Here is a 14,653-nt window from a genome sequence, read left to right as displayed (position 1 = left end):
TAGAAGATAACATGATACATTTGTTTGTGGTTATACTAATATAGTTTGTTCTATTGTACACGAGATTTTCTTTTTGGGTATATTTTTACTCAGTTGTCTTGTTGTGACAGTGAATTTTTCTTGAAATAAGATATAATGTTATGGAACTGAAAAGCTTGTCTGTGTTGAAATTCAATGCTAATGCAGGAGTATTGTTCACAAATTTTTGACACATAATCACTTAATTACAAATCAACAAACTAATATTTCGTTTTGATGGCATAAACTGATTCTTCTACAACCAAATAAAAAGCGCTCAACAAATATTTGTTTTTAACGATATTGATTAACAAATAAACCAAATAAAATTCATAAATAAATTCATTACTTAAAGAGAAACTAACTCGCATTTAATTTTTTTTCCTTCTTTTTATTATAATATTTATAAAAGCGAACATATGGGATAGTAAAAACTTACTGGAGAAGGGTTTTTCAACCGCTTATTCGTATGTAAAGCTAAAGCTAAAAAAAACCGCATGTTTCAAACAAATTTTTTTGATGCATATTAACAAATTTCAACTCAGACAGAAAACAAAAAAAAATTAGAAAATAACAGTTACATGAATTAGGAATGAGCTGTGTTGTATCTCAACGGCCACTTCTCAATATTTGATTATGTGTTGCATGAATTAGGAATGAGCTGTGTTGTATTTCAACGGCCACTTCTCAATATTTGATTATTTGTTGCATCTCAACGGTAACTCTTCAATATTTGATTATGAGAGTTTTATTATCATTTAAATTGGTTTTATTAGGTAGATTTTTAAAAATTATGAATTTTTTACGGAAGTACTCTTACTTTATTCGAAATTTATTGGCGAAAGATTGTATTTTGCTTCTTCTTTTCTAAAGAAGAGTTAATTTTAATTAAAAAAATTCAAACTAATTGTTTATAATAATTATTAATAATTATATTAATATAATTTTTATGATATCATCATAAATAAAATAAAAATTAATTATCTATTATTTAACTTGAATTTTGTTACATTTTTTTTTTAAATTTGTTGTCTATTATTTGATTTTAGTGAATGAGTGATCGATTGATATTCCAAAAAATTTATGATTAAAAAAAAACAGAAAATGTATATTATGCCAGACTTAATTTGTTTTTGAGGTTAAAGGTAGTGCACTGACAGTGTAAAAAAGTTTTACACTGTTATCCAATAGAAACAAATCGTTTTGCCATGTCATATAAGTTTTTTTAAAATTACAGTCTGACTTGTCCTGATTCATGGTCGTGATTGGTTGACAGTGTAAAACTTTTTTATACTGTCAGTGCATCACCCATTTTCTCTTTGTTTTTTATTTGTCTTAAATATTTGATTATGAGAGTTTTATTAAATTGAATTATGACTAGAAATATACATAATATTTTATTTAAATTGGTTTAATTAGGTACTTTTTTAGAAATTATGATTTTTTTACAAAACTACTTTACCTTATTTGAAATTTATTGGCAGAAGATTGAATTTTGCTTCTCTTTAAAAAATAGAGTTAATTTAAAAAAAAATTGAACTAATTTTTTATAATAATTATTAAAATATAATATATTATCTAAAATTATAAATACTATAATATATTAAGATAAAATAAATGATTAATTTTATTTATGATGAATGAAAATGTAAAAAAAATATATTCATTTAATTGTATTTATGTTATAATATATATAGTAAGTTATTAATTGAAATTTATATAACAAAATCAATAATTATGAATATTTTTTTGTACAAAATGATAATACAATATAAATGAATTAAATAAATTTTAATAAAAATAATAATAGAATGAGGTATAAAATAATACGGGTGAAATGCATTAAAAATTAAAGATTATAATGTATTATAAATAAAAATTGGTAACATTATAAAGTATAGTATTGTGATATAGAATAAATACATAAGAAATGTATGAATTAAATGTATGAATCAATCTTAATTATTTTATGATCGCAAAAATAAAACTAATATATAATTATGATTTAAACATGAAAATTACATTTGTTTTAAAATTTTAATAAATTTTATCCTCTCCTAATATAAAAAATTTATGCAACGGTAAAAATTAAGTTATTGGTAAAAAAAATTAAATAATAACGGATACAAGTTTACTATTGATTCACTTATTTTTGTAAATAATGCGAAAAAAATATTTATATAAGAAAAAAATAATATTATTGATTCAAAAATAATATTTATATAGATGAAATATTCTTAATTATTTTATGCACACAAAAATAAAACTAATATATAATTATTGAATCAAACATGAAAATTTTATTTGTTTAAAATTTTAATAAATTTTATTTTCTCCTGATTTGAAAATTTTATGCAACTGAAAAAATATAGTTAATGATAAAAAAAAGTGATAAAAAACGGGAACAAGTTTACTATTTATTCAATTATTTTTATAAATAATGGCAAATAAAAAAAATTTATATAGAAAAAAATATTATTTAATCAAATTATTATTATTATTTTTGAATAAACGTAACGCACTAGTACCCGTACGAACGCACGGGTATCCTTACTTAGGGTTGCAAAATGGGCAGGTCGCCCCTGCCTTGTGACCGTAAAAAAATAGCATGGCGGACAAGCCCGCTAAGTGGAAATGAGTATGGAAATCAAGGCCGTCACTCCAAGATGGAGGACGGCGGACTTGCCCGCCTATTTTTTTATTATTTTTTTAATAGATTAATTGACTTTTTTTACATTTCAATTAGATTTTTCACTTATTTTTAGATCAATTTTCTATAAAGTATCTTTTTAATAAATTTTACTTAAAAAATATTGCATATATTCACAAATAAATGTATAAAATAAAATCATCAAGAGTTGTTATTACTAAATTAACTAAAAAAAAAGGACGGACTTAAGGAGGGACGGACTGAATAAATAGGCTAGGCGGATTTTGAAAGGAGGAGGCTTTGGCTGGGCGGGCATTAGCGGGCGGGCTTTGGTGGGTATTGGTGGGCGGCGCGGTGGGCCCAAAATCCCAATCCAATGCCCCACTTTTTGACAGATATGCGAGCCGGCCCGATTTTGCCACCCATATTCATACTAAAATATGTGTGAGCCCACAGGTTATTATATTTTTGTACAATTAAAGAAATTTAAAGTAAATATATTTTAGATAATGTATAAATCCGACTTAATTATTTATGTTACTAATATTTTCAAATACTATGTTATTATTTGATATTTATAAAATTAAATGATTGCATAAATATTATTATAAATAATGTCAAAACAAATTTATTAAATACATAATAATAAATTTTTTTGGTTAAATAATTTGGTCTTTCTGTTTTTCACTCTTATTGCATTTTAGAAGCATATGCACGTACAATACCCGTACGTATGCACGGTGCCTAGGGGTGGAAATAGGCTAGGCTAGGCTAGGCTTTAGAAGACCTGAGCCTGGCCTACGATAAACTTAAAAGGCCTAAGTCTGGCTTAAGGCCTATCATAGGCTCAATTTTTTAGCCTGGCCTGGCCTGAAAGCCTATTTAAAAAGCCTGTATCTTATTAAAGTTTTCAATTAATCTGTATAACTTAAGAAGTCTTGTAGGTCGACCTATATATACATATATAAGTGAACCTATTTAGCATTTGTTTTATATATATATATATATATATATATATATATATATATATATATATATATATATATATATATATATATATATATATATATATATATATATATATATATATATATATATATATATATATATATATATATATATATATATATATATATATATATATGGTAGCCTATTTAGCTTTTTTTTTCTAATATATATGCATACATGAACCAACTTATTTAACATATCTCTAATATATATGAAAATATAGGCCGGCCTATAAGGCTTCATAGGCTTTTTTTAATAGCCTAAGCCTGGCCTATTAAATAAAATAGGCTTTTAAAAAAGCCTAAACCTGGCCTCTTTATTAAATAGGCCTGGCCTGGCCTAGGCCTATGTAGGCTGGGCCGTAGGTCCCTGTAGGCCGGCCTGGCCTATTCCCACCCCTAACGGTGCCTATATCAGAATTTGTGCGAATCCATGAGTTATAACATTTTTTGTACAATTAAAAAATAAAAAATAAAAAATATTTAAAATAATATATGAATCCAAACACGAGAAAAATGTGTTGTTTTTTAATTATTTATGTTACTAATATTTTTGTTTTAAAATTTGTTACAATTTAAGATACAATACTTTTTAAATAATATTTAAAAAATTGAACTATATATTATTGTTATATTATTGTTGTAAATTAATTTTATTTTTATTTAAAAAATATGTCTTTTTTAAAAAATAATACTCTTTTTGTAAAATAATTTTGTTTTTCCCATTTATATTTTAAAAACAAAATCGTGCGTATCACACCAATACTCGTGCGAGCGCACAGGTGTGCCACTAGTATTTATAAAAGTGAACACATGTTTCAAACAATTTTTTTTAGGCAAAATCATTTTTGGTCCCGTATGTTAACATCCGGGTTCATTTTGGTCTCTTAACTTTAAAAAGTTCTATATTGGTCCCCAACTCTTTAAATGGTGTCATTTTAGTCACTTTGTCATATTAGCGACGGAAAAACTCAAAAATTGATCGCTAAATCAGTCGCTAATATGACAAAAGGACTAAAATGACACTATTTGAATAGTTAAGGGACCAAAATGAACCACAGAGTTACCATATAGGACAAAAAAAATTATTTTACTTTTTTTTATCTTTTTAAAAAGATAGATTGTAAACTCTAGGAAAAAAACAACTGCTTATTCGATTATGTAAAGCTAAAGCTCTGGATTTTGTTTTTTCCCGTGACATGAATTTCAATCTTCTATTAGAAAAACAGTTTTTAATGAAAAATATCATCTCTAAAAAAAACGCATGTTTCAAACAATTTTTTAGGCAAAATATATTTGTTTCCTCTATGTTTGTTAATATTGGGCTTTATTTTAGTTCCTTAACTTTAAAAAAGTTTTATGCTTGTCCTTTAACTTTTTAAAATGTGTCTGTTTTAGTCTTTTTATCATATTAGCGACGGAAAAAATCAAAAGATGATCACTAAATCAGTCGTTAATATGACAAAAGGATTAAAATGACACCATTTGAATAGTTAAGGGCCAATATAAAAATTTTTGAGGTTAAGGAAAAATGAACCCTAAAATTAAAAAAAAAAATAAAAAAAATCTATTTTGCCCTTTTTTTTTTTTAAAGCATATTAACCAATTTCAAAACAAAGAAAAAAGATGTTAGAAACTAACCGTTACGTGAAGCAAGAATTATTTCAACGGTCGCATTTGACCCAAACATTGAAACAAAATATGACCGTTTGGCCACTCAACTCAAAAAATCCACTATAATACCACACCATCTTCATCTTCAAAATCCACCATCACACTTCACTTTCTATCTTAATCTCAAATCTTCTTCATCACACTCCTCTCTCATTCATCAAAGTTTCAATCTTTCTGTTCCAAACCCAAATGGGTCTCTCAATGAACAATCACCCAGCCACAATAACACCACGACACTACAACATCCACAAGCTCTTCCTTTTCTGCAACTACGTCCTATTGGGTGCAGCTTCAAGCTGCATCTTCCTCACACTCTCACTCCGCTTAATCCCTTCTGTTTGCGGCTTCTTCTTGATCCTTCTCCATATCTTCACCATTGCTGGTGCTGTTTCTGGCTGTGCGGCTGTTGGTGCTAACCGTTGGTATTCTGCTCATATGGTGGCAACTGTTTTAACTGCTATTTTTCAGGGTTCTGTTTCGGTTCTTGTTTTTACGAGGACTGGTGATTTTCTTGGGGAGCTGAAGTCTTACGTTAGAGAGGAAGATGGTTCTGTGATCTTGAAGTTGGCTGGTGGACTTGCTATTTTGATCTTTTTCTTGGAGTGGGTTGTTTTGACTCTGGCTTTTTTCTTGAAGTATTATGCTTCTGTTGAAGGGGGAAATAATTCTAGGGCTATTGTTTTGGGAAGTGCTAAGGTTCAAGACGAGGATTTGAAGGATTGGCCATGGCCTTTCCAAGTTTAAGTTTCAAGAGTGATTTGAATGAGTGGTTTACAAAAGAAGAAACAACACTTCTGTGTGATGTTGTAATATGCATCTTTTTTTGTGTTACAGAAATTCTCTGTTAACTAGTAGTATATTTTTTTATTCATTGGGGAATTACTTTCTTTTTTCTTTTCAATAGATGTTGCATTACAAAATGGGTACCCGTTTGGTATTGTAATTTCTATTTCTCTGTCACCTATATTGTACTTGGTTTGTTGCTATTGGTAATGAGAAATCAGTACTAAATTGTCAATTTTGTTTTATTTCTTTTCTTTATATCATTTATACATACTCAAGTGTCTTTGTATTATCGGTTGATAAAAGCAAGGTTGCAAAAAATTGGAATCTTGCATAAGGTTGGGAAGTAAAACCATAACTAAGATCGAAGATCGAGAGTGGGTAGCGAGATCATAAACATAAGATCGTAACAAAAATCGTAAGAATACTACTAAAACATAAAATAATACTGCATATTTGAAGTATTTCTACATGATATTTTCGTAGGCAATAATTGTTGCGCCTCTGGTCATCCTTCTCGACCGGTAATGGTAGTGGCTGGTGGTGGGCAGAGTAAAGATAGCACATAATCAATGTTTTAACCATTTTAATTTGACTACAACATGATTCTACTTAAGATCTAGATCATTGGGGTCGAGTGAAATTGCAAAATCGTAAGATGTTAAGATTTAAATCAAGATTTTGATACCCATGCTTAAAAGTGTACCAAAAGAAAAGAAAAAAAGAGAAGAATATTTGTTGTTCGGTTCTTCTCTACTAGATCTGATCAGATGAAGGATATTTCCTATTCTGTTGTGTATCAGGATGATTTCTTCTCTACTAGAGATCTGATAAGAACCAACCGTTTCGGACTTATCTGAAATAGTTTATTTGTATTCAGTTTCTTTTCTTGCAAAGTAAAAGGGGTCTGCTTGGATAGTGGATACATAAAGAAATCATCAAGAACTCAAAAATAATGTGATGATGAATTCTGATAGAATGGCCAATGCTTATGGAAGTTCTACATGCTTTCAACAGCAAACCTTGAATTGTCTATCATTCAACCATTTACACTATTTATTTTACGATTAATTCGGGGACAGAATGATGAAACCTCATAAAACAGAAGTTTGTTCACCAGTTTTAATAAAATCTAATAAAATATCTTGTCTCCAAGTAATTAACTGATTACTTCGTTGTAATAGTAGTCATCATACAGCTGCAGCTTTTAGGGAAAGAAAATCTGAAATTTTGTTGGTATAGAAGTCTGGTTGTATGGTGTTGTTTGGACTCTGAAGCATAGCCGTTGTGGTGACTCCTGAGAGGACAAGTAGAGTTTTGCAGCCACCATTTTGTCCAAATAATATGTCAGTGTCTAATCTGTCCCCAACCATACATATTTGTGACTTTGAAATGCCAAATCTGTTCAATAAAATTACAACACAGTCAAAGGAAAACTATCATGTAAATAAACTTGTGTAATAAAGTTTGGATGCAGTTGAAAAATACTCTACAGTCATACTTCCATAGAAGGTGAGAAAATTGATTAAGTCTTCGTTTCTCCTAGTTTAAAAACAATTAGTACAACTAAACTGATGTAGAAAATAAGATTAACTATATATGTCACGATTAACATTCATTTTCATCACATAATGACATTGATACTTGATAGTTATTAATATCATGCATGAAGAATATAAAACAAGGCAAAAGAAGTATACTTGTCTGCTAAGTAGTCCATCATGAAAGTTGAGGGTTTTCCAACAACAAGTGGTTCGCGTTGAGTGGATCCAACGAGAGCACCAACCATAGAGCCCCCACCTGAAATTTAAACACATTGTAGCAGATTCAACTACCTACACAGAACTTATAGGAATATCATACTGCCCCGTGTAATGGATTGTACTGATTAAACTGGTTTAGGTTGGTAATATAGCCTGCTATAAACCAGTTAACTTGCTCGTTTATTAAACTGTAATTGTAGAACGATCGTACGAATTTTGAAAACTCGCTTGATTATTATTATGCATATAATGTCATAAAATAGAACAAATGATAGCGAGAAGGAGAGAGTTAGGACAAACCTGCCCATTCTTGAGCATCTGTGAGATGAGTAACAGCATCTCTATTTGTAGCAATAAAAAGACATCCAGGGTTTTCACGTATACAGAGAGTTCCATACCTGTCATTTCATAGGAAAAAGTCATATTAACGAGTTTGTCTCTAAGTTGAGTGCATCAGCCATCAGGCATATCTAACTGTAATGTTTTAATGTTGGTGTTTGAAATCTTACTGGATTTTATAGTAGTTGAAATAGCGATCAAACCCCACAACAACTGCTCCAACCTAATAAAAAACAGACTTTTATAATAGGAACTAGAAATATTATTAAATGTTGCTAATTATCAAAAAAGGCGAGAAGTACATACATCTTCATCGTGCTCCATCAAGAACCCTGGCTTAAGCTCGATCTTTTTCCCGCCATCTTCCTGAAAGAATATTATGCACAAATTGGAGTATATGCTTATTAGTAAAACTGATTAAAATATTGATAAAATGGTATTGCGCATTAGCAAGTGATCAAATTTCAAAGCATGCAAAAGAACAGGCAGTAAAGCTTTTACATATTCAAGCTCAATACTTACCGGTCCACCAACATACTTATATCCAGCAAGCTCAAGCTCTTTCAAGATGCCTTCTTCTCCAATGACATAAACCTAAATCGTGCCGATGGATCAGTACTATACTAACTTCACACAGTGGTTTGAACTTTGAAGAATAGTTCGTACAAGATATTGCACTCAATCATACCATAACAGAAATGAAATGTTAGGGTTCAATATTATTTCTCAAGCAGTATATGCTTAACATAAACAACGTAAGCATCATGTTTTGCATCACCATCATTATAAGAGAATTTACAAATAAACATTTATCCGTTGGTTGGCTATAAAAGATTTAATTTCTCAGTGTCAAAACATGTCATATAATTCATGTTGGACCTTATAGAGTCCTAATTTTGCCGAGTTTCTTTGACATGGTGCTCTCAAGCTCACTAGTATACTCTACTTGTTCACTTGTGTTGGTTTGGGTATCGTAAGTTCACCAGGAGGATTGTCCTCCCAATTACCCCAAATTTTAACCTCTGATTCACCTTAGGTTAAAAGAGCTCCTAACTTGGTGAGCAAATACTAAATATTTATTTCAATCAAACTATAAATCAAAAGATGATATACTTTACCTTTTTATCTTTTGGGAAATCAATGGATTTCAAATACGCAGGAACTGCAAAAGACGATGCAAAAATCTCCTCCTAGAATAACAGTTGTTAAATATTTTGAAGCTATAAGTATTGAATAAACAATTTCTGGGCCAACAGGGAAAGGAAAGAACAACAAAATTGGACTAACCTCATTGACATTCAGGCCAAGTGTTTCAAACTTCTTTCCATATTGTTTCCTAGACTTGGTTGAGTTATTGGTGACAAAAACCAACCTTTTCCCCTAAACAAGTTCATTAAAAGACACAAATCTCAGTTTTTTGCTAAAAACATAACAATGATAGATTGAATAATAGCCAAAATTCACACTTGCTGATAAGAACACCTAGTTCCTACATTAGTACACAAACCTTTGCCCGAAGCATGTCCAAAGTTTCAGGCACTCCTTCTATCAAACTGTCACCTTTCCATATAACTCCTGCAAATCAAGTTCCAAAGGAGAAGGAAAGGTAGCATTACATCAATATAAAAAGCATCAAACGTTAACATCTCAAAAGTGCAACATCACAGAGAGACCAAAATGAAAGCGAACATAACATACCGTCACAGTCGAAAATAAAAGTCTCGACAGAATCAATGAGCTCGTCAGCATTCTGAAGCGGTTGAGCCAATGCTTTTGTTGCTGCCATTCTGAATCGATTGTTATTGGAACTAGCAATGTTTCTTTTCCATTTGAGGAACGCAGAAGGGATACGAGGAGAGAAAGATGATCTATAATTTATGGGAAGTGAATGTGAGCATAATCTTTGAGTGTGGGAAACAGCAACACTAGTGGTAACTGCTATAGTGCTGCTCCTAATCATCCTTGTTTGTAATTTCACAAGTTTATGTTTTTTGTTTTTGTTTTTGTTTTATTTTAGGTTGTTTATTTTTGTGGTGTGTGCATGGGTAGGTGGGTGCACTCGCTAGAACTAATTTCATGTACAAATTGATTGAGTGGATGATATAGTTTGCCTTTTTGGATCATAATCTCTTTCCCAACATTTATTTTCTATGGATGTTATTTTATGTCTTTTTAATATTACTTGACAAATCAATCTACATGTAAGGGTGCAATACTATATAATACGATTTTTATTCAGTTTATGACTCCTACGATATAGCTTAAATACGTTAACAAAATTTAATATTTGGTATTTTTAATAAAATTTAATATAGCGTCAAGCTAATTGTGTTGCTCATAATCTTATTGGAACGGTTAATTTTTTGTCTCGACGCATGGTTCTCTATTTGATTCTTCCGTGTGTTGAACAATATTTATTTAATGAAATGAATTGATGTTGCTTTTGTCAACAAAAAAAAAACTGTACATTTTAAGAGGATCGTTTCGTTACGAAATCATTATTAATTGGGGAATCGGTTGTTATGGTGAATTATGTTGGATTTGAGCTTTCGATGTGGTGGAGGATGAGCTAGTTTACAAGGTAAGTATTCTAGCGATCAAGTCAGTATGTGAATGAGAAAAGTGAATGAAATTTGAATTTAGAGTCGTGTACTTGAATTCTCCGCGCGTATTCTTTATATAATATGGTTGTTGTAACAACCTGTTATTTGCTAGTGAGATGCACACTGTCGTTAGACGTATCTTGCTTTTGGATCGCCTCTACTATTGTATATGGCAGCTCTCATGTGATGCGTGCAATCCAAATGAATTGTAACTCCCTCTGTGTGGTCGACTGAGGGTCATTTTGCTCAGTCTAAAACAATTGTCTCTCAAGCCCTTGCTATTGTATGATAGTGCAAGGGTTTGTCGCATTTGCCGCATATGTTGATCGTCCTATTAGTTGTCTTAGAAAATCAAGAGAAGATGTAACACCCCATTTCTACTCGGCAATTATCCAAGAATCAAAGTCTCAAAATTCCTCGACAAACAAATGAGGTATCACATATTCATTTCGCAATAAATCACTTAATCGCATTTAGCGGATACATAGCACTTTCTTTGATCAATTAAACAAATACTCAGCATATAATACTTTTCAAAACAAGTAACTTCTTTTATTAGAACATGGCGGAATCATAGTTCTCAATCTTTGAGTCAATATCATATTATTCAGCTAAGATAAAATAATAAACAACAACATCATAAACATCATAAATCATCCCCCCTCGAGTGCTACGTATTAGAGCGACAACCGACTCGATTAACGGCAACTAAAACTTCATACTCGAACACCTGCACGTTACCAATATAAAGGCAACGGCGAACAAGAGAAAATGGTGAGATATCAAATCATATAAGGGAGCGTATAATAAATTGTATATTAGGATTTAGACATATATGGTTATCACATCACAAGTATTAATATTGCCATACACTTCATACTTTCACCAACTGACAAATCTCACATACTTTTCATCGCACAACAAGTCACAACACTTCATATTCTCATCAATTATATATATATATATATATATATATATATATATATATATAATTCATTTACTTTGCAAGTCAATTCACGATACATCACAAGTATAAATCATAATTCTAGTCCCAAACATCACCGCATATAAGTCATACATCTGGTCACAAAACATCGCATATAAGTCACACATCTAGTCGCAAAACATCACATATAAGTCACACCAGACATATTCAGTTAATCGCATTCACAAGTATTGATATCATCATACTATTCGTAAAATCATCAATTCACATCTTCACATACTTCCATCATTTAACAAGTCACGAAATATAATCACGATATAATCCCAAAACGTCACAACTACGAATCACATAAGACACATAGGACATGACTCATGTATATGCATGTGGTACCAATCGGAGCTTCAGCCCCTGTCACCAATTGCCCAATTTAGAGGCACAAGGCATAAGCCTTCGTCACTAATTTGCCAATCCAGACTGTCACGGACTCACAGTATATATATATATGCGACTCGCTGAACCGAACATCACAAAACATCATCATCATCATTTACTTCACAAAAAATTCGTCACAAGGCATACGCCTATATCACAATTATTACCGATTATTAAAGGTAATATCACTTCACACATTTTACAACAACCTCATATAAACAACTGGACGATTCCGATAATTCACATAATCAACGGTCGATGCCATTAACAAATAATCACAAAGGTATCCACAATAATTCATAAGATACAATCACAATTCGACACCGATAAATCGGGCACAATTCAATTCTTTATCGGTTATCTGATTTATCCGATTAATTCACTATCTACTGTCCTAGAATAATCCCCTTTTATCTACAAACAAATAAATGCCAACTTTATCAATTACATCAATACTCCATTGCCTACACATAGAGGTGGGAATAGTCTAGGCCAGCCTACAGGGGCCTACGGCCCAGCCTACATAGGCCTAGGCCAGGCCAGGTCTATTTAATAAAGAGGCTAGGCTTAGGCTTTTTTAAAAGCCTATTTTATTAAATAGGCCAGACTTAGGCTATTACAATAGCCTATGAAGCCTTATAGGTCGGCCTATATTTTCATATATACTAGAGATATGTTAAATAAGTTGGTTCATGTATGCATATATATTAGGGGGGAAAAAGCTAAATAGACTACCCTATATATATATATATATATATATATATATATATATATATATATATATATATATATATATATATATACACACATAAACAAATGCTAAATACGTTCACTTATATATGTATATATAGGCCGACCTACAAGACTTCTTAAGTTATATAGATTTATTGAAAACTTTAATAAGATACAGGCTTTTTAAATAGGCTTTTAGGCCAGGCCAGACTTTTAAAAAGGTCAGGCCAGGCCAAAAAACTGAGCCTATGATAGGCCTTAGGCCAGGCTTAGGCCTTTTAAGTTTATCATAGGCCAGGTTCAGGCCTTCTAAAGCCTAGCCTAGCCTAGCCTATTTCCACCCCTACCTACACATTACTTCTGTTTACCTTCATTACTATTATGCTATTATACTTATACTAATATTTAAAAGTGATCTTCTAGCTTGCTTCCGAAGATCCTACACTAATCCCTGCTATACATTATTCTGTTAATCCAAACTTCCATAATTATATCATTCTGATTGTATTGTTGTTATTACTACATTAGTTATTACTAACTTAATAGTGACATGCTAATTATAACCTGCATGGATGCTTATTTAAGGAAAGCTGAGAATGAAGCAAGGATACATGGAAAGACGGCCATCTCCACTTAATGGTGAAGCATGGGGCGTCCATCCCCACATGCTAGCACCAACATCTCCAAAGAAGGAAAATAAGGCCTAAGGCCACTGGGAGGTCGTCTCCCACACGGAGACCCGCGTCTCCAGCCATGAAGAAAAATAAGGGATTTCAGCTACAGTATCAATTGCATACAAAAATGGAGAATGAACAAAGAAAAATAATAGAGGCTTTGAGGTGGCCCCCCTCCCATCCAAGGGCGTGCGTCTCCAAACATGGAGACTAGCGTCTCTAAATCTCTCACTCCCTCGTCTCATTCCCATTTCACAAATTCCGTTGACACCCATAACAACATATTATTACGGTTCTATAATATTTCTGGTTCCTTATAATGTTCTTAAATCGAACTACGACAACAGAAATTAACAGAAAGCAACATTTCATAGATTTCCAATTTCCAACAACAATTTAACACAGCAAACGCAACAACATAAATCCCTAATCCCCAACATACAAGGTTTCATAAGCCCCATTATAGGAAGAGAATCTCACCCTTACCTTATTCAATTTGAAGCAACTTAATGGGTCTTCGATTGCACTTTCAATTTGGCACCATGGATGGAAATCTCTAAACTTGTTCATCTTCTCCAAGACTTGACTCCTCCTCTTCAAATCTTGTTTTCTCCAAAATGATAACACTGCTCTTCTCATTCTCTAAAACCCTAATTTTATCATTCCAATTAGGCTTAGTCTTTAACACTTCCTTTTATTATTCTTCACAAACCAATTTAGGCCCAATAAGTTAAATAACCTAAAATAACCAATACATCACTTTTAATAATATTCCATCGATATAATAATCCATTTGCCGTCATAACCACGTATTCACTAAAATATACTTCTCAACCGATAATTTCCGAAAATAAAATAATAATATTTAATTAAATAAATAATTAAATAATCGGGGCGTTACAACTCTCTTTCACTTATAATATTTTTGTCCTCGAAAATCTACTTGACCTCACCTTCCTGTTGCACCACAAAATTTGCCCACTTATTTATACCCAATTAGCTTTCATATCACATCCATGTGCATACCTCGTG

At 31.4% G+C, this 14,653-nt stretch overlaps 2 protein-coding genes across 2 annotated transcripts; one reads left to right on the top strand and one right to left on the bottom strand.

Annotated features, from left to right (window-relative positions):
* The first annotated feature begins 5,428 nt into the window (after window positions 1-5,428).
* Window positions 5,429-6,367, top strand: LOC131609722 (uncharacterized). Its single transcript, XM_058881509.1, has one exon. It carries the CDS (start codon window positions 5,539-5,541, stop codon window positions 6,091-6,093), a length of 555 nt encoding a protein of 184 aa, XP_058737492.1. The 5' UTR covers window positions 5,429-5,538; the 3' UTR covers window positions 6,094-6,367.
* Window positions 6,368-7,078: 711 nt separating this feature from the next.
* LOC131609721 (phosphoglycolate phosphatase 1A, chloroplastic-like) lies at window positions 7,079-10,296 on the bottom strand. Its single transcript, XM_058881508.1, has 10 exons — window positions 9,933-10,296; window positions 9,742-9,809; window positions 9,522-9,614; window positions 9,353-9,424; window positions 8,757-8,828; window positions 8,541-8,600; window positions 8,405-8,457; window positions 8,196-8,293; window positions 7,833-7,932; window positions 7,079-7,533 (listed from the first exon to the last, which is right to left on the bottom strand). Exons 1-10 carry the CDS (start codon window positions 10,192-10,194, stop codon window positions 7,323-7,325), a joined length of 1,089 nt encoding a protein of 362 aa, XP_058737491.1. The 5' UTR covers window positions 10,195-10,296; the 3' UTR covers window positions 7,079-7,322.
* Window positions 10,297-14,653: the final 4,357 nt, after the last annotated feature.

Source organism: Vicia villosa, linkage group LG6, assembly GCF_029867415.1.
Source record: "Vicia villosa cultivar HV-30 ecotype Madison, WI linkage group LG6, Vvil1.0, whole genome shotgun sequence".
In the NCBI taxonomy this organism is placed as follows: Eukaryota; Viridiplantae; Streptophyta; class Magnoliopsida; order Fabales; family Fabaceae; genus Vicia; species Vicia villosa.
Note: the sequence above shows the minus strand (reverse complement) of the source record. Positions and strands in the feature narration are given on the sequence as shown.